General features: G+C 40.2%; 1 protein-coding gene across 5 annotated transcripts in view; it reads left to right on the plus strand.

The window, feature by feature from the left end:
* The window catches only part of LOC106742586 (potassium channel subfamily T member 2), a 157,569-nt gene that overhangs the window by 101,892 nt on the left and 31,127 nt on the right, over positions 1 to 24,550 (plus strand). For 4 of the 5 annotated variants that reach the window (XR_001374282.1, XM_014615697.1, XM_014615694.1 and 1 more), the window contains exons 5-8: positions 6,287 to 6,361; positions 9,156 to 9,239; positions 9,338 to 9,432; positions 20,770 to 20,953. Coding sequence is in view for 4 of the 5 variants with exons in the window: in XM_014615697.1 (XP_014471183.1) it covers positions 6,287 to 6,361; positions 9,156 to 9,239; positions 9,338 to 9,432; positions 20,770 to 20,953 (438 nt within the window). In the remaining variant the exon portion in view is untranslated. The remainder of the gene's footprint in view (positions 1 to 6,286; positions 6,362 to 9,155; positions 9,240 to 9,337; positions 9,433 to 20,769; positions 20,954 to 24,550) is intronic. The other variant, XM_014615695.1, reaches the window with a different exon arrangement.

A 24,550-nucleotide genomic window follows, 5' to 3' on the forward strand; every position in this document is an offset into this window, starting at 1 on the left:
CAGTGCCGGTACACGCTACCGCGCGCACGAATGGCAAAATAAAACTCGCCCGTGCAGCTCGAGGAGACTTCTGTGTTTGTTTGATATTCGCCTCGGTCGTTCCGACGAAGAGGCAATTCGGCAAAATTTACGTGGGAAAACGTCATCCATGATAAAACATTTCGATTTTCATTCAGGGAATGAATTCTAAAATTCTTATCCGAAGATAATCGCGTCGAACATGTCGCTGCAATCCGTTACAGAAAACGATCTTGCCTGTAATCCCTTTATTGCAAGAATCAAAAGTCCTTCTTGGCTGAGCTTTTATCTCGTAAAATCCCGGAAACGATCCCAATCATCGAAGTCTCCAACGGGCGTGACGATTGTTCAAATCTCCGCATTGTGTGTTCGCGCGACGCCTTGTCATTTTATACACACAAGGTGAGTTATTATCATCTTAAATATCTTCGAAAAATAAAAATACTTTATTAACGACTAAATGAAGATAATAAAGCGTTACATTTACAGAAAGTGTTTGTAGTGATGATCGTTGGTATACTCGGAAAAAGAATTAGTCATAGGAGCTGAAAACTAGCTAAAATATGTCTTTGAAATAGAGACAGCAAATGTCGTTTTTACCACAATTAAATTTATTAACTGTTTGAATTTAGGCGCTATAGCGACAAATATTAATTCAATAATACGATAATATTAAAATCATATTCACATTCCTGACTAGAAATTTATTATTTTCTTTTAACTTTTTTAACAGAAACTATCTTTAAGATATTGGTGTATGTTGATCTTGCGTGAAACTTAGCCATTTACTTGATTTAATGTTACATCATATAAGAAAAACACGTTTTGCTAAGCATTAATGGACTCATATCCGAGATATCTAGATCGTGAGTTAATCACCTTAGGATTACATCATTTCATTAGTAGATATAAATGTGTTTCGTATTGTCTATATATATGTTATAATCAGAAAGAGAGAGGGGGGGGGGAGGAGAGAAAGAGAGAGAGAGAGAGAGAGAGAGAGAGAGAGCAGCTAAAACCAACTTTAGTTATTCATGCTAATAATTTCAACTAATAAAGCTGTTCCTCGTAGCAAATGCATTTTATCTCTAATGGCCAACTTCTAGCAATGACAGCAAAGTTTGAACTAGCTAATGAAATTTAACTGTTATTATTAAGTCATTTCTCTGAGTGTATCAATGCAATTTTTGCCACGTCAATTTTTTCTCCAGCACATTAAAATTTTTTTGTTATTTTAATATGAGGAATAATATGTTAAAAAGTACAATATGTTATATTGTGTTTATAGTCCATAGTTGTATTTAACAAATGTGTATTTTTTAACATATATGTTGCATTAACGTATTCACTTTGTAAAAGTAACGGAAAAATTGAGACAACAAACAAATATGTTACATTAACATATTCACTTTGTAAAAGTAACGGAAAAATTTAGATGGACCGTTTGTAACAAAATTTTTTACTGTGTACTCTCATATTTCGAAGATATTCAAGGTGATGATAGTTATTATTGCCTCACCCTGTGCATTTGCCGACGCTTTTATACTTAATTCGAAATACAAAACACGTTACGAATTATATTACTCGACGTTGTTGCGACACTTTCGTCGATACTTTCAAAGCACCGCTACAATCAAGAAGAAACTCTTGCGCGGGGCATCCCACTCTCATCCTCTCGACGCGACATATCGATAACTGCTACGAAAAAGCGATCGGGAATAAACGGAAATATCGCTGTTCCATTAAAAGCATCTTCGGATTTTCAACGAATACTCGACTCTGCGGTCACCGATGTTGCGGTTGCGACGCTGCGAATTGGCTGCAACAGCGCGTCACGCAAAATCGCATCAGACTCGGTCGCTTGTGGATTTAGCCGCGAGTTGCGCGGAGTGGTTTGATGTTGAAGCTGCTTTCGGAATCCGCTGGATTTCACGGACGGACGCGCCGCGCCGTAAATGTAAACGTGCGAGTTACGCACCGGCATTGGTCGTGCCACGTGTAATCGTACAGCTCCACCGTTCTCTGCGGAATGAGCGGGTTATTGCAATCCGACTCACAGCATTGAGGTAATACCACAGACCATTGGCCTTACGGAATAGCATACAAGAATATTTCGCTGCTTAATTACCTCCAGTTGATAAATTTGTAAGTAAAGAGTGTAGCTAATTGTGTATGGTCCCTAAATCCATTCAGTGAAACAGATGGTCGAAGTGGATACCAAATTAAAAATCTCGATGAGCTGAAAACAAATATATAGGTTAGCAGTTGACCCGGTTTTTCGTTACGGAAACAGAGTTCCAAAAGTTCCAAAAAGTCCAGATGGTTTTTGATTTATTAAAATATTATTAATATCATTTTATTTCATTTTATTATTATCATTTTACAAAATTTCTTTATAACTTGAAATTTGAAAAATAGCAAATATTTTATACAAAAAAAAACTATAAAAATAAAGTTTTTATTTTGCTATAAAAGGTATTAGAAACTAATAATGCAAGTCAGATATAGTAAATAAAATCCTAAGAAAGATCTGGTTAATAAAATTGTATAAAATAATAAGATAATACACTTTAAGATAATATACTAAAGTCCTAATATGTACCCAATTATTATAACTTTACAAAGGTCTTCTCTATTTATTTTTTATCAGTACATGATTAGGTTCACCATAGCTAGCATTACCTTGCACTCATCTAATTAGGACTTTATGCAATATCAGGTATGACAGTTTCTAGTCGGGTTATTATTATGTAACAGGTCTGAGAGCAAATTCGAGAAACGAAGTCGCTCTTGAGGATTCCGTGGATTTTTGTCGAGAGAAATTCGAACAAATCTCAACACGGCATTCCTTCGGCGACACAATTTCTCAAATTGCGCTCGTCGGCGCAACCGATCGATAAATCTTGGGAGCGGATATTAATCGCTACGGAGTTCTCGAAGTTTATCCGGTTATCGTCCGGGCGCAGTCCCTGCGGAGCTTTAAGCTTCCCGTCCGCGTCTCGATGAATGAAGAGAAAAAAAGCAGGGCAATCTCCCCCCCCCCCTCTCTCTCTCCCCGCGGAGGGTCTCCATTAAGAGATGCATCCTGATGCATCTCGCTCTTGGCATTTCCGCGAGCAGTTGCATCGCCAATTCTCTTTGGTGACGATCATAATTTTCGAAGGAAAATGAAAGCACAGGGATGGAAAGAATAGAGCGGAGAGCAGCTTGTTTGCATTCGAAAGGATCGAGGTATAATAATAGAGTCATAACGCGTTACACGAACGACGTCACGAGTGAAGTCGGGGACGGACTTCTCGAATGATTGTGAGCAGCACGTTAGAATCTTCTTTGAGGGAAGAAAGGGGGACGCGAAGATCCCGGCTCTCTCTCTCTCTCTCTCTGAGAGCCTCCATATTCCCTCCACGTGTACACAAATACAGTGGGCCTTGTGCTATTAAAGGCCAACACACGTCGAAAGGAAATCACCGGCGGACACGACCGGCGCGAGAGACTTATAAGATTCCCGAGGCTGTACGCGCGCCTTGCGCGCCCCGAGACGCCGCAGGCTTTGTCCACGTGTCTTGTCTACGACGTAGACGACGACAGTGATTGCGCCCGGAAGTTGATATATCCCGAAGTCAATATAGAAAGGAAGTTACACGAAGCGGATTAGCCGCGATGTGCGGGAAAATTGCTTTCCTTGTGATTTTGTCGTAAGCGCGTCGCGCTTTCACACGCATACGAAACGATGCAGGGCAAAACCGGTGTGCGATATTTACGCACGACATGCGGCTTCGTATGCCGTCTGCAATTACTTGCTCAAATTTAGCGTGCCGCGAAATATTCGCAGTGAGTTATTTTCGAAGGCGCGGCAAGGAAAACCGGGTCTGTCGCCGCGGAGGAGAAAAATGGATATGTATGAGAGAGCTGTATATAAATGAATTTATTTGATGGCCGCGCAGATTCGAAAGAATTCCTCCTCCCGGATATATCGGCGGATCTTGCGATCTTGTCGTTGGCCCCGCTGAAGTCGCGCAGGAGCCGCGCGGCTGCAAAGCGCGATACGTGTGATACACCGGCGGCTCTGGTCGGACACACTTTTCCCGAAAGAATTTCAACTCGCTTTAAAGCTAAGGTGAAAGATTTGCAGCGCCGAAGGTACGCGAGAGCCCTTCAAACCTGTAATTCGATCGAGCTTCCGCGTATATTGCGCCAAGATTTTCCGTTGCAAATTTTTGTCGCGTCACATGAGAAAGAAAGTCAGAGAGAGAGAGAGAGAGAGAGGGCCTCAGGAGGGGGAGAGGGAGGTAGAAATCGATGATCATTCAGGGTGCTCATGTGGCGTGTATATGCAGCGTCGTCAGCCTGATTACATCCGCGAGTCGCGCATCGTTCGAATGCGCTTTTAAAGCGCGTAATTTCGCCGCTCGAACTACTGGGGGTTCGACTTAATTTTAAGTATCTTCTTTTCTTTTAAATATCCTTCGTCTTATGGAGGTAATTAATGACGAACTCATCTCGTAATGCATATTCTCTCTCAAAATACAATCAGTGTATTATCATTAAAAAACAGTCAACAGTCATTACACGGTAAAAAATTTGGTGTTAAAAACAGTCCATTGAAATTCACGTGCGGAATATATTAAAAAGTACACAAATATATGTTACATTAACATGTTCACCTTGTTAAAGTAACAAAAATTTCAGTGAATTATTTTCAACATCAAATTTTTTACTATGTAGTGATCATAGTTATAAGTATAGCACTGTAAATTACTAAAATTTCTCTGAAAAATTCTATTTAAAATAGTAACTATTTCCATCGGAGAAATCAAATTGCAGAAACAGTGAAAAAAGATATTATTTATTACATCTTTTTTATTATCTTAATCTCACTCTTAAAGCATTGTCAATGATTTTTCCTAATATATTTTTATAATTATGCTTAATTGACTTAATTTATATCGTATTTGAAAAACATGTTTATCTTGACTCACTCGAAACCCCTAACTCTTGAGTCTGTTATCGTACGAATTACGCCAAATACGACGTATGATTGAATGCATATACGATAAGATGTGTAACAGATTTGCAATAAATTTTTCTAGCCAACATCAGTGAAGTATTAGACAAACAAGCTGAGAAAAGTTTCCAGTAAAAATTAATGAATACTCATTGATTATTGGTAGAACACTGTTTCTCTGATTCATTTAACGACTTTTTCACTGATTTAACTTAAGAGAATAAGACAACTGAACTTTATATTTTTATCTCAACTTTCATCTCTTGTCCCACATCTCTCACATCTGTCTATATTTCGCAGTATCAATATAATTATATTTATACAATATATTATTTCTATATAATAATGAATACTTTTATATTCAGACGACTTTTTGTGTTCAGGATGTCCCGAAACATTTTTAATAAATATTTTGTATAAATGTTCGAGGGAATCTTACGATCCGAGACTTAATATTCACGATAACTCACTAACTCGATGGAAGAATCCGAATAGTGTTCTTTCGAAAAGTTGTTTTGGCGGACAATGTGTTGCTTCAATGATAAAACGCAATTCGTTTCGCGAGCGAGAAAGATAGAGATAACATTTTGTAGTGCGCACAACAAACGAAGGATACTTTCCGTCCTAATTAAGCAGCTGTTTCCTGTGAATGGGAAACTTTTACTACCGGCACAAAGAGCCGTTAACGTCAAAAAGACGCATAATGTGATGAGAAGTCGCGGTCTCGGCAAAAATGTAATAATATGCGCGTCACGTTCTCGGCGAAGTACAAAGGACTCGCGCGCATTTAGTCAGCAATCCCAACGGCGACGACGTGAACAAGTTCTTTATCTGATTACGCTCGTATTAGCTCTTTTTCCGGCCAAAACTAATTACAATTAGCGCCGATGCGACGCAGCCAGCTTGCCTTGTCTTCTTCTTATTTTATGAAGCGACGCAGTATCTCGTATATATCTTGAAGTCACGCGAAATATGGTCCGTGATGACGAATGCGAACAGAAATCGTTTGAGAGGAACTGGTCGATAGCCGCATTTCTATTTCTGTTTCCCTCCATATTTAACTCTTTCCCTATCTATTTCCCTCTCTATTTCTCCCTGTGTATCTCAATTTCATTACCGCGCCTATATCTTTATTATATCCGCGGGGAAGATGCAGGATGGCGAAGCGCGGGTTTACTTTCGCGGCGGTTACTTTCGCAAACGTTCTTAACCGTTGATAAAATTGTCGCTGGGTGTGTTGAGCTATCCTCGTGATGTTCGCAGGGAAACGTCTGGCAGCAGCTTCTATCCTTCCACTTCATCCTGGAGCTTGTCAACACGATCCCGTTCACAATCACGGTAAGTCCTAAAGAGGATCATACTTTTTCATCTTTACTTTATACTTTTGTGCGTCCCCGTCGTGTCCAGCGTTCGTTTTAATTTTATAATGCGAAAGAATAGCCAATGGTGTAATTCTCGTCTCCGTGTCGCCGTAATACACTGTACGCTCGACTCTTACATTTCGTTCGGTTGCGTGCGGAAGACTGTCGGATCGCGCGTTGCCTCTTTTTTTTTCTCTAACAAAAATTAACGCATTATCGTGAAATTATGTGACGTACGACGTGTATTGCGATATGTGTGTACGATATAATTAGCGACCGATAACGCGGAAAACAGAAAGGAGGTGGAGACCGTGGAAAAAAAGGATGGAAAATAAAAGGGTTGAAATAATATGTGACGGGACACGTTCGCGTGAAAATATGAACGAACTTGACTCGCGACAAGTCGTGTATGCAGCCGACTATGATGTATCGATCTTTGCATGCCCCGTAAGGAATAACCTTTATCTCGCGGCGGACGGTACGTAACGACATTACGTGCACTCGGTATTGCGCTTTGAAATTTAATTAGCTTAACCTCATTAGTTTTGGATTATGCGGCGTTTGTGAAACGTGTATAAGGCGGCCGTGCGAGACGCCGATTTTACTCGCGTTCATACTCGCGTCTCTCTCTCCCTCATAATGACACCATGAAAGGCGCGTTCATTAAAGGACCGAGGTGGTGTCTTTCGAATTGAAAGAAGGGATTCGCACGGGCGGGCTCGTGTCGTAAAAGACAAACGTTGAGGAAATTTCCATGAGAGCGTCGTCGTCGGGAATTGTTTTCTCTCTCTCTCTCTCTCTGCCTTTTCCTCGATACGGTTTTATTTTATTTTCATAAGGAGCTCTCGAAAAGAAGTACGAAATTCGGTGTGCAAACCTGACCCGCATTCTCTGCCGTCGATCTTTGATGCTGGAAGGCAGGCAACAATGAACAAGCTCGGAGGGGATTCAGACTAAGCAGCCGCGCTCGTGTTTGCTCCGTAAATATCTGCGACCGGCTGATAACGGACGCGGCATTTACGGCCACCGCGCGCACCCGCGCGTGCGTCTTGCAAATGTCGGGCCGGACGCTTACCCCGCCTAATCAGTCAATTATTGAAATCCAAGATGAATCGGCCGGCCGACGAGATAAAAGTGGTCGCGCGATAAACGGTGTAATCCGGGATCGTTCGAAGGACCGTAAGCGCGCAATCGATATCGACGCAGTCGCGCTACACGTTTCATTACGGCCGGCACCGAGGCAATCCTGTTCTTTTTACTCCTTTTTACTCGGTCAAATATTTATCGACCACTTGATTATAAAGATTTCTTTTTTCACTTACCAGATGAACGGAAGGTAGGAAAATTATGAGTCTGGATTCTCTCTCTTAATTAGAAAAAAGATACAATCGTCTTTCCCCTTCGACTAAAAGCGCGTATCACGCGATCGAATCAAAATGTACGTCTTTTTTCTTTTTGTATTTTTTTTTATTCTTTGTTATTTCGAAAAAAATCGCTTACTATCTAAGGTACAATCAGTGTATTATCACTGAGAACAGTCAATAGTCACTAGTGATCATAGTTATAAGTGTGACGTTACAAATCAGTGTTACAAATCAGTAAAATTCCGTTGCAAAAGGCTGTTAATAGCAGCAACTGTTTTCATCGGAAAAATCTAACTGCAGAAACAGCCAAAAGAGATTATTTATTACTTCTTCTTTATTACCTTAGTTTCACTCTTAAAGTATTGTCAATGGACTTTGCCTGAAATATTCTTAATTATGTTTAATCGATTTAATTTATTTATACGTATTTGAAAGACCACGTTTATCCTGAGGAGACTTGAACTCGAAACCTTTAGACTTCGAGTCTGCTACTGACTATGTCAAATACGACACATGGTTGAGTCTATATGCGATATGTACATATGTATGTTTCTGCTACGCGATGTGTAACAGCGATTTGCAGTGAATCTTTCACCGGCCAAAATCAATGAAGTATTACACCAAAAAATTAAGTGGAAGAGTTTCCGTTAAAAATTAGTGAATACTCACTGATTATCGGTAGAGTACTGTTTTAATTATTCAATTAGTGACATTTTCACTGATTCAATTTAAGAGAGTAGATAAACATGTTTGATTTATAACGAATTCGATCATTACATCGGATTTAGTGCATTCTGAAGGCTGCTACACATCAAGTAACCACGGAAAAAATAAGCTACCGCAATTAAAAACTAGCTATCCAGATAATACAACTGAAATTTAGTTACCAGACCTAGTTAGCTGTGGGAGCTGATTCTTTTTTCCGTGTACGAATATAGTCATAAAAATTAGCTCCCATAACTAAAAGCTATGTCTGGTAAATAACCAAACGAAACTGGTAAACTAAATTTCAGTTGTATTATATGGATAACTAATTTTTAGCTGTGGGGGATAGTTTTTAGCTGTGGGAACTAATTCTTTTTTTCCGTGCAAATATACGTGCACAATAACATAAGTACGTTAACGATGAAATAATTAACGTATATTCTGTTGAATAACATGACAATGTCATTATTAGGTGTTTAATCGTTCAAATAGGCTTATATGTTTTTTCATCTAAATAACATATACAACAGCCTTCAGTATGCACCAATCCGGGTGATCGAATTTTCTATTAATTTTATAACATACTTGGGCGTGATCGAACCTATAAAACCTTAATTACGTTTTATAAGGCATTTTCATGTTAAGAAGCGCCGAGCGGAAGATCAATATGCATAATCGAAAATGTTGACGTTACATTTGCAGTTATTGTACCCACCGATGAGGAATCTATTCATCCCGGTATTCCTAAATTGCTGGTTGGCGAAGCACTCCTTGGAGAATATGTTTGTAAGTAGCCTTGTCCGAAGCGGCCATGCCGCCGTAACTCCTGCGTCCTGTTCAAACCTGGTGCGCATGGTCAACGGTGATCGGTAATCACATTGCAGAACGACCTGCATAGGGCGATGCAGAAGTCCCAGTCGGCGTTGAGTCAGCAGCTGATGATCCTTAGCGCTACGTTACTGTGCCTTGTCTTTACTAGGTGAGTATAATATCAATCGAGCCGAGCGCACCGCTCTTTTTCGCGTATTCATGCGAAAATCGCGATAAAGCGATTGTAAAGATATTAATAATAATTTTTATTAACGGGAATAATTCTCTAATATACAAAATGTCTAAATTTTAATATGGTTTCATGGAAGAAATCATCCTGATGATCTGAGATTAAATTCACAGTTATGCATAATCTACTTATGCTGGAATGTCGAATATAACATTCGATTCTGTAATACATGAAAAAGAGTGTACTGTTTAGAGTGATTTACTATTTTGATATCCTCCAGTATATTTGAGCAATCAATATATTGATAATGAGGAGATCGGATATCTTTCTCCTCTTTTACAAGGATAACATTAGTCTCTACAAAGATGTATCTGACGATCGTGTTGTTCGCGTTTCCTCGGATCCGCGCTCGTCCGAGCATCGAATTACACACGAGCGCAGTCAGACGAGAGGCGTCCGCAGTCTCGGAAGTGGAGACGTTAATTAAGATAGTTGCTCCGTCAAACATTTCTTCTTAGGAATCCTTTTAAACTTTAGTTACATATTGATGGAAATATTATCTATACGTCTATAAAGATTGATCATTCAGAAGCTGAGGTATTCGCAATTAAAGACGACACTTTCTATACGTATTCCTTGAGGTTAATGTCTTATTTTTAACTTCTATTTTTTAATTTCTTCTAAATTGTATTTAAGTTGATTTTAATGAAAAATTACGGATATTAAGGACTAACATAGAAACATTACTAATATACAAAAATTCAGAATTATTGACTATTTTGTTTAGAAAATATAGCCATAAGAAATTAAAAATTTGCAATAATATCCGCGATATATGTGCATATAAATATATATTTAAATATTTAAATACTATTTTCCATTATGTGCACTCTATCAATTTAATTGACGTATTAATAAAGTATTAATAAGAAAAATAAAGCAAATTATATTTATATATATATATATGTATATTTGTTTTAATTCCGCGCGCTTAAAATTAACATTTATTATTTAGATAATTAAACAAAATTGCAGGAAAATATCTTTTCCAATAAATAATAAATTTATGTAGGGCCCCTTAGTGTCGCCACTCCAGCAAAATCCGACATTCTACAGACCAATTATCTCAAAATAGCGTTAATCGAGAAACTATTCGCACACGCAGTCTGTAAATCGTGAGCATTTATAGACGAAACGCGCTGCGTATCGGCGATCTTTAAGGAAAGCGGCATTAAACTGACAACTAAGAGTGTCACCGGCTCTGCTCGCACGCGTGCGCGTGGAGACATTATTCCGCCCGCCTATGTTGTGTCGCCGTGCTTCGTAGATTGTTTGTCGAATCGCAGTCAACGTTTACCCATATTCGGCAGTTATGACTAAGTTTCTCGGACGGTATTGTTGTGGCCTGAACTTCGGCTAAGCCGGAGTAAATGTTTGGTGTACCGCAGACATCTAATTACCGAGGCTTTATTGCGCTGGTGAGAGCATATACAAGCATTGTCACGCTCGCATGCGACGGAGCCGCGCGTAGCTCGTGCACGCGCTTCCAGTCGCAAAATATTACGCGTTAATTGGCATTGAGTTTGCAAAGAGACGACGAACGCAACGATTAATCATTTTTTAACGCTAATGTCGCGGATTTTAATCTGTTCGTGCGGCGGATTACACCGCCCTTCGTTCGTAATCGCGGTAAAATTTGAGCGAAGCTAACGCAGACAAAACAGTCACGATGACGTCAAAATGACGAGATAACGATTGAATCATGATGAAAAAATGAGCTTTTTCTGGTCATTTTTTTATCACCTTGACATCGTCGCGATTTTCTGTTCTGATTCACGGGAATCCACAAGGGTTCCGCGAATTCCGTTTCGAGCAATTACGTGGACATAAATTTTTGTTCATTACTCCAACCGGGCTGATTTCCGGTATTAAGCGCACGCCGTTCCCCGAGCAGCTCGAAATGTCGCGAGGTTACGCGAGTGCTGTATAATTAACACAGGTAATTGCGTGAACAGTCTCGCCAAGTAAGGTCGCGTTGTTCGTCCTTTGGCCCACTTACTCCGTTCATCAAAGATACATTCCCGGCGCAAGTTTTAGCGAAAGTGAGTTCCTTTTCCCGAGAAGAACAAAGCCAAACGAAAGGCGACATCCCTGAACATGTGGTCGGCCGTCGCAGCGAGCAACGTCAAGCGAAGCAGCCGCGTTTAGCAATTTTGCAGTCCGAAAGAATAACTCATTCGATCCGCGTAGGTATGCGTAGGTATGCGTAAAACATGCGTGAATTTCAAACCATTCGTAAAGCGCGACATATTGTGCCGGCCGTGTTATGAAGTGTGAAAATTGTAAAAAGAAGCACATCGAAACGCGCTGTCGCTTAGAGGCACCAATACCGCCAAACAAATATTACGTTTTAACCGGCCGCAAATTCAATCGAGGCGGCGATATTAAATCGACATGTGTACACCGACGCAAATACCAATTTTGCGTTTCCGCATTTGTGATCGATAATAAAACATGGAGACGGCCGGCGCGGTCCGCTTCGTTATTAGAACGAACGAATTACGGCAATTGTCGCGCGCGGACGACCGTTTCGTATTTCTCTCTCTTTCTCTCCCTCCATATTGCCCTAGTTTATTCGATTTGTGTTCACATGTGTGTCTCGCATGAGAATCCCAGTCTATGTCGTGTTGCATAGCGCCATGTCGTGTCGTGTGCAAATTCCGGGCGAAATAATTAAAACACGTGAAATAATTCAAGTCATTATGCGGAAATGCGAAAACAAACGGTTGCCTTACTCATGCGTTCATCATCAGCACTATAGGAAAAATCTTATCACGTGGTACAGCAAGACCGGCGATTTGCGCGTTAATTTGACCGTACGATAATTTCGATATTTTGGAGAAAAACCCTCGTTAATTCTCGTATCCTGAGAACCGATAAATTCGCGTTCGAGGACTGACAAAGAGTAACTTGCGTTCGTTGCGTCGCTCGGCTCGGGATTGAATATCAGTCCCGGCGACACGAGTTCGCGAGGACACATATTCTTTTAGAGAGAAAGAATTAACCGTAAGAGCTAAAATTAACTATGTGATTGCTAAAATAGGAACAGCTAATGTCGTTTCTACCGCAGCTGATAAATTTAGCCTATTAAAAGTAAGATATATTTTCTGCACCACTGAAAAAAGACGTGGTAACATCTTTTTTTCAGTGTTGCAGACCATCAAGTCTGGGCCACAGTTATTAAATGTTGTGATGAAATAATTTGTACTAAATATTAGATGAATGTGATCAAATAATGTGGTGAATATTAACAAGTAACTTTAGCAAGGCTTGATATTTGTTACCAACGTAACTGTTTTATGTCGTACATAGAAAAAAATTAGTCTTAAATCAAGAATAGATATTCTCATGTATAAGTAAGAATATTAAATTTTTTTAGATGATTTTTAGTTTTAATTTGATTGAATTCGTATTGATGTGAATATTGCTTGAACTAGATTCAAGACTAAAAATTTTCTGCGAATATTATAATATTCTTGCTTATATATGAGAATATCTATCTTGTTAAAATTAATTTTTTTCCGTGTATATATCATCAAATTGTTTGTTAAATAAAATTATATTGTTTAGTAATATTTGCTACATTGTGTGGATAATATTAAAAATTATCAGATGATTTAGTAATAGTTTCCAAATACTTTGGTAAGTTATTTGGTAATTAATACAAAATTATTTGGCGTTAGTTACCAAACAATTTAATTGATTTAACTTCTTCAAGAATTTGTTTTACTAATTATTATGTGGTTATTATCAAACAGTTAATAACTATTAGTATACTTGATACTAATTATCAAATATTGCACTGAAGCGCTGAACCAAATGTATTTGTTAACTATTATGAGACTTTTTCTTTAGTGAAGTACGGAAAAAAGAACTCCATGGCTAAAAATTAACTATCCATATAATATAACTGAAATTTAGTTCAGTTATAATCAAAACATTTATTCCTATTATCACATCCAAATAAGAATTTAGTTTTAGTCGGTTAAACATTCAAGGAAAATGTTTTGCTGGTCCAACTAGAATTTTAAATGTCACGGATAAAATGTGTCGCTAGTTTTTGTATCTGCGAGAAAACTGTCTGTAGTATGTATAATTTACAGCAGCAGCACTCTAACAATATGTGCAGGAAAATTTAGATCCTGTCACTAATTTTTAATAAGAAGAAGAAGATTTAACTTAGCCTTATTCTGGATAAGTTCCACAGAGGAATTTTCTTGCTAAATTAAGCAAACAGTTCAGATAAAAATTCTGCCTCTCTCATCTATATGATTAAATACAACACATATGTGACATTGAAGTGTTTGCTAGTCATTTATTCATTTTAGCTAATTTTCTCGTATGAATGGGATTTTCAATGTAGGTCTGACAACTAATTTCAGTTGTGCAAATTTTAATTATATTATAATATGGATAGCTACTTTTTAGCTGTGGGAACTAATTCTTTCTTTCCGTGAGATTTAATTATATATATTCTTCACCGTAGCGTCTCAATTCAAGCAGCCGATAGATTTAGCCGGGGTAACAACGATATTAGTCGCCGTTATTTTAGCTTCTACATCTGATTCTTTTACCGAATGCGCGCTCTGTAAATCGCGAAACGATGTTCGCGGTGGCCCCGCGAGTTCCGCCGTGACACCGTCGCGATGAAGTTTCCGTCATGGTATTCGCGCGGCCGCGTCATTTAAGTTTATATAATGAACGTATTTCATTTGCCAGTGTGCGGGACTTATTGTATTATCCGAATAACGAGAAAAGTTTTCCGGTCGCAGTGGTGGGAGTTCCTATTTACGAATCCAGGCCGCGGATGACTGCAGTTCGTCTTGTTTAATCTTCTAATAACGCCGTATCTCGCGCCGTAAACGCCTTGAACGACGCGGTCTGGATCGCGGAAATGGACGAGAATCGCCGCGGCGGTTCTCTCTCAGTCCATGTGACTTTAGAAAAAAATCAGGCGCACGAAGGATACTGATGAAACGCCCGTGAATCGACGAGCATTATTCTCGAGAAACCGAGCGCCGCGTAAATCGGCGCATCGCGTGTGCATCGTTTCCGTGACGCGAACAAGAGCGCACGCTACGCATCATAAAAGAACCGTGATTCGAAAAATCGCCGGGATTGCCGAAAATCGATCGACCATAGGGAGGCGAGAAAGCAATTGTCCATCACACGCAGACGGCGCGAGTCGCGACGTCAATCGCGCGGCGGCGTGCGATTAATTTGCAGCCGTACCGTTCTACGCTGTGCACGCGTGCTGTGAAGGAGTGAGAGGAAAAACAGTTCTACCGAAAAACCTATACGTAAACTTCGGAAGGATGACTGACGCAGCGGCAGCTGCGAAAAAACTAACGACTCGTCATTCGCAGGTGGCGCGACAACGCCGGCGTTTCTCGCCGTAGTCACGGCCCGCGAACGCAGCGGCGAGTATCCCGTTGCAAATTTCAGCCGCGATTAACTCTGCCTGCAGATGTGTAATTCGCCCCTTCCCCTCGGCATCGTATCGCATCGGCGCACACGCGTCTCACTGATGTCAGGTCGTGATAGTAGGCCAAGATAATCAGGAGGTTTCTTTGCGTCACTCGGTTTACTGTAACGACAGTAATGAGCGGTATTATCGGCTTCGTACTTCAACGGCATCGTGGCTGCCCCGAACGGCTTTCGCGATAAAAGCGCGCGCACGCCGGCCTGCTTCCGATTTTTCGAGCGTTCTCAGGGCGGAAAGTTCAACGTTCCAAGCGGATCCCTCGCGACGTGTCTCGCGTATCAATTCTGCAATTCCGCGAACACCGTGTCCTTCCCACGGTGTGTTGGGGGTATGCGGAGAAATGACGAAACGTACGACTGATCGACCCAGATCGCAATATGTGGGACAGACTTTAATAAATAATCGCACGCCGGCTTGTGCAGATGGATTGGTATCACCATCGATCGCACCGCTTTATTATTTACGGTGTGATTCTAGAGCGGCGCACTTGCTCGCTCGCGCCCTTGTCACGGATGTGTTACGCGCGACAAGGACGAGGGGGTAGAGCGTCGCGCGTCGCGACGAAACGACCGCGCTGCCGCGAAAAGAGAGGATTGTCGTCGCCACCGGCCGAACGTTTCGTCCAACCTCGCCGAGAATGAATTCGTAACAGGAAAGGGATTTGATCATGAAGCGACGTAAATACGCGACACCTGTCAATCCTGTGATGAGATTATCCCGCTTCTTGCGCGAGATTTCGCGGTGAATATTTATCCGCAGTAAGGGAGACTGTGACAGGTTCGATAACTTATCAGAATTTTGCCCAAATAGCAGAGTGACGTCATATTGCAATATGACGTCTCTGACGTTATGTGTGTAATATGACGTCGATATAACGTCCTCTGGCGTCACTCTATTACTTGCGTGGTGTTAAAACTTGTCAGACAACTAATTGTCGAGATTGACTAAACAACGATATTAGCGACAATCTTCCTCTATGTTTTTACGTTACGAAGGTCCTGTAATGTGCACAGTTTTGTTTGTAAGAATCTAAATATGAACGTAGAACATCTGTACGAACGTGCTTTGGTACCGGAATACATCTGAAAACAGCACGGGAAAAAAGTTAGCGTTATATATAATAAATATGATTGTGCACATTGAACAATGTATATGCGTTTAAAACTCTTTAGTAATAAATGAGGGATCATTTTATATTTTAATTATTCAAGAAATATATACTAACATAATAATGAGATGAAAATGCATATTCTCTCGATTATTATGAGATAGATTTGAAAATCCTATTTCAATATTATATATATTTGTGAAATATATCGTATATGAGAGAAAACTTCTCATTTATAAGCTATTAATATAATAGAATAAAATAGAATATTAAAAATATTCAATGGGATTATAATTCAGTTCTTGTACCAAAATATAACCCACAAGGCTTTGTCTAATATAAATAATCTTATCATAACATGCAGTCTTCAACGAGATTAATAATAATCTTACTATTCATTACATTAATTAATCGACTATGCGTTTAGTACAAATGTTTTAAAAGCAGATAACTGTAAATATCATTTATTGGTTTTAGCTTTGATAGAGAAGCTTGAAGAATGTAATTAACAATAAGTTATAAAGCATATCTCCGATAGTTAGTTGATATGGGCCAAATCCAGCTGGAATATTTGTATATATGCAGCGTTTCGCATTTAACAATAATTGCCTAATTGCCAAACTTGCCTTACCTACCCGTTTCTTTGATTTCAATATAATTTTATCAATGTGTGAAAATTACTTTTGTTACACAAAATAGTGTATCGCACACATCTGCAAAAAAACTTCATTTGAACCAATTGCACGTCGCTTAGATTTATCCAATTACGAGAGAAAAAGTTTCGAGACGCTCGGATATTTACTCAACTGCTCTCAAATCACATTTTCCCTTTTGTTGACCGTAACATTTTTCCGATTTTAATGAAAATCGGAGACTATGTTCTGAAAGAAACATTTCGCGACTCCTTTCGTATTATTTATTTCATAATAAGTATATTAATGAAACGCTTTACTAACCTGCCCCTCTTTCGAATTTGCTCCCCCATATTGTTCGTTATATTTTTATCGACCACTTTTTAATTTGAACTGAAGAAGAAAAATTAGACCAAACGCATGATCATCCATAAAAAGATTACAATACTTTTTGTTTATAAGTTTCAGAACACATTCCGTGTCCAATAGGGGAATTTGTTTTTCAATAATTCTCAGGAGATACAGTTTCCTATTGGATATACGGGATACGTTGCGAAACTCACCGGAAAAAAAGTGCTGCAACCTTTTTGTGACTGGCCATGCGTATCTATGCCGGGAATCCCTAAAGAATTTAAACGTTCGATTGGAGAAGTATTTTCGTATCGTGTCGTTTTGGCATTCTTTTTTTAGTCAACGGACATCCATACTATATCCGAACGAGTCGCGGGATTCGCTTATTCACGCGATCCTCCTCGAGATGCTTAATTATTAGCCGGCTCGACAAGCGGGTCGCTTGACTTTCGTGCTGCGAAAGCGCGGTATGCACGATAAGCGCGCTGCAGTCTCGGTTGCACGCTATGCGCTATCGCGTCTGCAGCCCTAATCACCGCCGGCTGGCGTACAGGCAGCCGGCCACTTTCGTATGTCTAACTTTCGCGAGAGCCGCATTTTCGTAAATTACGCCTCCACCCCTCGCGGGTTCCAAAGAGGACAAATTAATCGGCGCGCCGAAAGGGAAATTTGTTAGAAAGGTAAATTTCCCCTGATGATGAAAATGTATCGCGCGGACATGAATCTGTCACAGCCTAAAGCTGAGAGAAAGATCTTTTGAGCTTTCTAAGATTTTTTTCAGGATATGTCACCCATCAGTGTCGTATTTTCAGTACATCAAGGAGCCCGCTCATGAATTGTAGTATTTATCAAGTAAAATTTATACTCCTGTACATTTATTTCATTACCTAAATAACAGATATTAATTTGAAGTTTTTAATTATTTTTAGTTTAGAAGATATTAAAAATCGAAATTGAAGTAATAGTAAAGAAATAAAAATGGCACGCTAATCTTAAGGGACATGTATAAAAAGCGTCAATTTTAGTTGTAAGTATCTCAGCTTTCGAATCTCAATCCCTTCTTAACTGCAGGAGCAGTTAAATAATATTTCAGTGTTTACTTAGTGCAAGTTTCATCGAATTATTATTAAACTCACTTACCTTAATCTCTTTTAACCCCCCGTTAGCCGCAATACCTAATAGATACCATCCTAATACTTATCGATTTGTTCTTCACTGTTTTTTACATACTTTAATAATCGGTCTATTATCCAAATGTTAATAAATGAAAAATATCGCGATTAACGGAGGGTTAAAGAGTGGAATAACTTTTGATATAGGCTTTGAATTGCCATCAAACTTTTGGCGTCACTTCAAATGCAATGTAGATCGATTAGTAATTTTATCAGAATTTGTTTCATTACTTTGAGTTATGTATGATACATTCTTAAATCAGTTTTTTCTCGTTGTATTCGTTTCTCAGCTTTGATAAATAACAGGCGCTGATCGAGAATTTGTCTTTCTCCGCGGGGAAGTCCGCCGCCGCGTGGCTGTTCGTGTGTGGGTTCGTGTGCACACGAAAGGTCGGGTGCCGACAACGCAGAGAGATGAAAATCTTGTTTGGAAATCTCGCGTTGGGTAATCCCCGCGCGAGAGCTCCGTGTTATCTTTGTATACTTACATTCCATTATCCTTAATGAGATGCAAGTTACACTCTTCGCCGTTTTGGCGTTTATACTGTTATAGCGCCTGTACTTACTTGACGTAATACGTCACTTGTGCATCGTAATCTTTGCCATTCTCCGGCGAGTCTAATTTGGCCGAATGATTCAGCTCTGAATTCTTGTCATGCAAATCGCTCAGTTTTTCCTCGTATTCTTTGCTGTACACTTGTTGCTTCTTGTTAAAGAGAGTAATTCCGAGACATCTGCGAAACGTCTCGGCTCCGCAACGGAACATGGAATTTCCTTTCGTTCGCCGTAGAATTCCGACGCGCGAAACCGAGTTTTCAGCTACTCGAGAATTTTCAACTCTCTCTCTCTCTCTCTCTCTCTCTCTCTCTCTCTTTCCATCTCGGCCGTGTCGCTTGTCGTCGAAGAAATAATAATACTCAATTGAATTGGAACCGTCACACGCGCGCGTGCGCGCGAGATTCGTTAGCGAAACCGACACTAACAAATGACCGGGGTTGTACCGCGGAACAATGAAAATTTTCGCGAAAATGCGTGACTACATTATTCGCCGTTAGCTCTCGCGAAAACGCGGCGAGCGCTGACGAGCGGACTTTGAAGGGCCGTAAAGCGCGACCGTGGTTCCCAGCCGTTTCGACACAGCCTTTTCTCTCTTTATTTACCTTTTTTTTCTAGACGTTCGCTTCCCTGCGGGCGAACGCGTCACATAATGATGAAAGCTTTCGAAAGCGCATATTTTAAATGTTATTCGAGCGATCGCTCGACACGCCACGCGAATGCTCTCGCTCGAAACGAGTATTTTCTCTTTCGCCGGCTACGATTACAAAGCGTTCACGTCGGCGACGTCGCGTTGATAACGTGTAATTTTTATATCGCGGGATCGACGGGGAGGGGGAGGGGCGGAGAACCATGTATTATCGATTTGAATAAATTAAACGTGATCGATTCGGTTATATTGTTAATTAACACGCGATGGGGCACGTTCGACTGTCACGACATGTCGGGACGGAAGCACGATGTTGCGATGGCGCAGTGGGAGGGAGGAAAAATGAACAAGGTGCACAAATATACACCGTCGATATAGATATAGAAACGGGGCCGCCGCATGCATAATGGATATGCCGGCCGTTTATAAATGCCGCCCGTTATACTCGGCCGGTGGTTTTCTCAACGCGGGGTTCAATCTCTTCCCTTTCTTGCGCCGTTACATCAATTCGGCCGCGGAGGGTGTCGCTTTATCTTGCCCTGCCCCGAATCGGGCCGGGTTAATTGTGCATTCGTTTCGTTACGGGCGGGGAGAGGCGTCCGAATGAAAAATTACGACGAGATAGGGGGAAAGAGAAACGACGAGAGAAACAGAGAAAAAGGGTGGAGGAGTGAGAGGCTTCTCCTCGGCATAACTTGGTGAATTCGTCCGCTCGGATCAAGATTGGAGGTCTTGAGCTGATTAAACCGGCACAAAAGTTCGTTCGCGTTAATTGCGATTGATTTCCGCGAGACGCATAGTCATTGCAAGACGCGTTGCTGATCGATCCGAAGGAAGAAAAATGGTCGACGCGATGTACGAACACCACGATGAAGTAATGTGAAACAACGGTAGAACGTAATCTACAGAAATCGCGAGATATTCGTGTTCGAGCGATGTAATGATATAGTTGTCCTCGTAGAACTCCGAGCGACAAGAAGAGATCGTCTCGAGGCCATTACAGGGTGGGAGTTCATACGTACGTAAAACCCCTCCTCTCTCTCTTTCTCTTGGAAAAACGACTGTGAAACTTCCTCGATCCTCGACGGCTTGCGACGATTTAATGCAGGGCAGCATCGCCTGCAATAGCGACTATAGGAAGTGCGAATTTACGTTAGCCGCAGTCCGGCGTATGCTGCCATTATAGGCGACGTGGATTTACGCCGGACGCATGTAAAGTAACTACAATCACGTGCCTCCGTCGTCCGTCCTCGTGGCCATCCTTCGATCGATCGTCCGGCAATCCGCTAGATTTTCCGTTTCAGCGTGTGCGGGATCCAGCACTTCCAGAGAGCGGGGCACAGACACCTGAACCTGTTTCAAAGCACGTACTACGTCGTAGTGACGTTCTCTACGGTAGGCTACGGGGATATCGTGCCGGACATTTGGCCTTCGCAACTCTACATGGTCATCATGATCTGCGTAGCGCTCATAGTGTTACCAACGCAGGTGCGTATTCGCACATATATACACCTGTGTGTGTCTTTAAGGTGTATCTATGTATTATTTGACAAGATGCAATTTCAGGGTTGTTAACATGTTCGCTATCAACGTGTATGACAACGATCTCTCACGAGAGGCGTCATATATGCATGACGGCGGACAATTTTTTTCTAATCCACATCGTAAAACTAAGAATATTTTATACAATTATGTAAAAAAATGTGAGATAGTCTGTGCGAAGAATACCGAAATTTCAATCTTATATTAAGTCTATTTAATCTTCAAAGTTCTTCTTTTGTTCTTTCTTTGATGCTACAATCCGAGTTGTAATTTTGGTTCTACATCGAGTCTACTTAGTTCTATATTAAATCTTCAAGTGGAGAAAACGGAAATAACTTCCCATTTGTAGCATTAAAGAAACACTAATAATAATATTCCTTTGATGTTACAAAGGAAATTTAGACTTTCCGGGGGGAAATTTTAAATTCTACATTAAGTTTTCAAGTGGAGAAAACCGGAAATATCCTCCCGACTCCGTTTCCCAAGTCGAAATTTCAGTTCTATATTAAGTTTACTTGGTTCTACATTAAGTTTCCAAAGATCTTGTATCATACTTCCTTTGATATTATAAATGAGAAGATATTTCTGTTTCCTTTATTTGAAGACTTCCCCCAGAGGTCTAGATTCCATTTGTAACACCAAAAGAACATTATTAATGCTCCCTTGATGCTACAAATAGGAAGTTATTTCCACATAAAGACTTTAAATAGGACCAAGTGGACTTAACGTAGAATTAAAATTTCGACTCGGGATGCCTCAAGTGAATCCTGGTTAGCGGACGTGTTAATGTCTCAAGTTCAACGTCCAAATCATGTGCGAGTCGCAATGTGATTCGATGCGTCGGATCGATTTACACACCGACGTCACTCCCCGAAGAGAGCGGGCTGTTCCGCGAGGAAAGCTCGCGCAAGGGTGATGCGTGCAGCGCGGCCGCATTTAACTCGCGCGCGCGTGTTCATTTCGTTTGACGCAGTTCGCGGCCGTGTTCTGCGTAACAGCGCGTTCTTTTATAGACGTTATTTTCAAGTCACGCCGTGGGGAAGCTCGTAAATGTAATCGAAACGGGCCTCGTCTTGCCTGCCGCTCATATCGCTCGGCGGCACGGTTGCCTCACCATTATAGATATTTATTATTCCGTCCGGCCGCAGAGCATATAACACTTTTATTTCTTGCGTAATCGGCTGAGAGAATACTCGTCGGAAGAAGATCAAGTAGTACGTTTGCATTCGTGCGCGATTGTAAAAAGAAGGAACAAAACTGTTCAATTAATTAATAAGCAAGTTTGCTGATCATGAAATGGGCAGTTTTGCTTTAGAAGTACTTCTGAATAAAACTTTATCAAATTTTTGTCTATTTTCTAAACGGTATTGTTACAACTAATGAGAATACATTAATATTTGATAGTAACTGGATTTATATACTGAGTGACTCCGAAAAAGGTGGCCAAACTTCGGTACTGTATTTTATTTTTCCTAAGGATGAAAATAGGTCACATAAACACAGGTCCGGAAACTCTTCCTTTCCGAGATATAAACACTTTATTGTCTATGATAGAATATTGTAGGAATGTTTGAAGCTTAGTTTACACGCTTCTTGCATCGTCGAAATATAAACACTTTTGTCGACAACGTATATCGTAGCAAATCATTTTGTATCTAAACGTTTCGCAGTTAAGATAGTGTTATCAGGATGAGTTATTCTAATATCGAGTGGACAGTGGACATTCATTTTACGTATGGATGAGGCAACGGGAACACCAGAGAAGTTCAACGTCTCTATCGACAGACCTTTTCTCAGAGACGATGTCCTGCTAAAAGTAATTTGCTTCGGTGCATCGTCGACTTAGGGAAACTGGACATTTCACACCTACTACAATGAACCGAGGACAAAACAGACATGTTCGAACACCTGGAGTTGAAGGCCAAGTACTTAAACGTGTCGAAGAAAGTGTAGAACTAAGCACAAGACATATTGCATTAGAAATGCAAAAAAATGTTTCTTACGAAACTGTACGGAAAATTTTGCGAGACAATCTGTTATATCCTTATCATATACAGCAAGTACAAGAACTTCTACCAGTGGATTTTCAACCACGAGTAATCCTTTGTCAATGGTACTTGCAACAGTATATTACTACACTATATTTCGAAGTATCTGTACTTTTTACAGATGGGGCAAAATTTACGAAATGCTATTAGCGTTATTATAAATTTTCACAATCACACGTGTGGATGTATGAAAATTCGCATGCTGTTAATCAATCCCGATACCAATATAAATTTTCATGCAACGTGTTGTGGACAGGAATTATTGGAGACTTGCTTATTGGATCAGTTTTTCTTCCATTTCCACTCAACAGTAGAAATTATACATAATTTTTGGAAACTGAACATTCTACATTATTACGAGATGTACCATTGGTAACACGCACTTGAATGTAATTTATGCATCATGGAGCTTCGGCTCATTTTAGATAAACTGCTAGAATATATCTTAATAACAATTACATCAATCGGAGGATTGGCAGAGGACGACCAATTGCTTGGCCTGCACGCTCCCCTGACTTAACTTCTTTAGATCTTTATTTATGGAGACATCTTAAAAGTTTAATCTATGATAATAATACCATTGATAGTCTGGAGACACTCATAAACCGGATTATTGCCGCATGTGACAAAATTCGGAATACACTAGGAATTTTTGAACGTCGTCGATAATCTTTACAACGTCGATGTGAAGCGTGTATTGTTGCAGAAGGAAATCTCCAGCAATTTTTTTAAACAAGCTTTAAACATTTCTATATTCCATTCCAATACTTAATCATAATCAAAAGTGTTTATATCTCGGAAAGGAAAAGTTTTCGAATTCATGTTTATATGACCTTTTTTCATCCTTAAGAAGAATGAAATACGACATCAAAGTTTGGCCACCTTTTTCGATATCACCCTGTATAATATATATAAGTTCGTTACATAGTATACCTTAAGGAGCCTTGCGCGCACCAAGCTTGAATAAATTTATCTATCTAGCTCTCTCTTCTTATCGAGAATATCGAACACAGTCAATTATCGAATTATTTTGCATTTTTTATTGGCTATTCTCTCAGTCTCTCTCCGTCTTTCTCGGTCTCCCTTATTCTCTCTCTCTCTCTCTATCTATCAATCTATCTATCTCTATCTCTGTTTTTTTTTCTTTTATCGTTGATGTCAACATGACATTTGTTTGCTCTGTTGACCATATTAGTTTCTTGTACCCGCATACAGCTTGGATACATATTTGCGCGCACGTACTGCTGCCTTTCCGAGAAAGAGAAAAAGTAGCAGGTTGTACGAGGCTAACGAAGATTTGCTAACGAAGATTTGTGTACCCTCCAGGATACGGCATAGCAACTTTTCTTTCGCAATTGATCGCTCGCTTGTACAGCCGAGAAAAACTTTCCGCTACCCGGGGCTACCTCCTTCCGCGTTACGTTGCCTCGCGTCTAAGTCTCGTTCACGGTATTATTCGAGAATTACTTCGCTCGATATTGCGTTATTCATCATA

The sequence above is a fragment of the Dinoponera quadriceps genome, unplaced genomic scaffold (assembly GCF_001313825.1).
Source record: "Dinoponera quadriceps isolate SergipeBrazil2010 unplaced genomic scaffold, ASM131382v1 scaffold113, whole genome shotgun sequence".
NCBI lineage: Eukaryota > Metazoa > Arthropoda > Insecta > Hymenoptera > Formicidae > Dinoponera > Dinoponera quadriceps.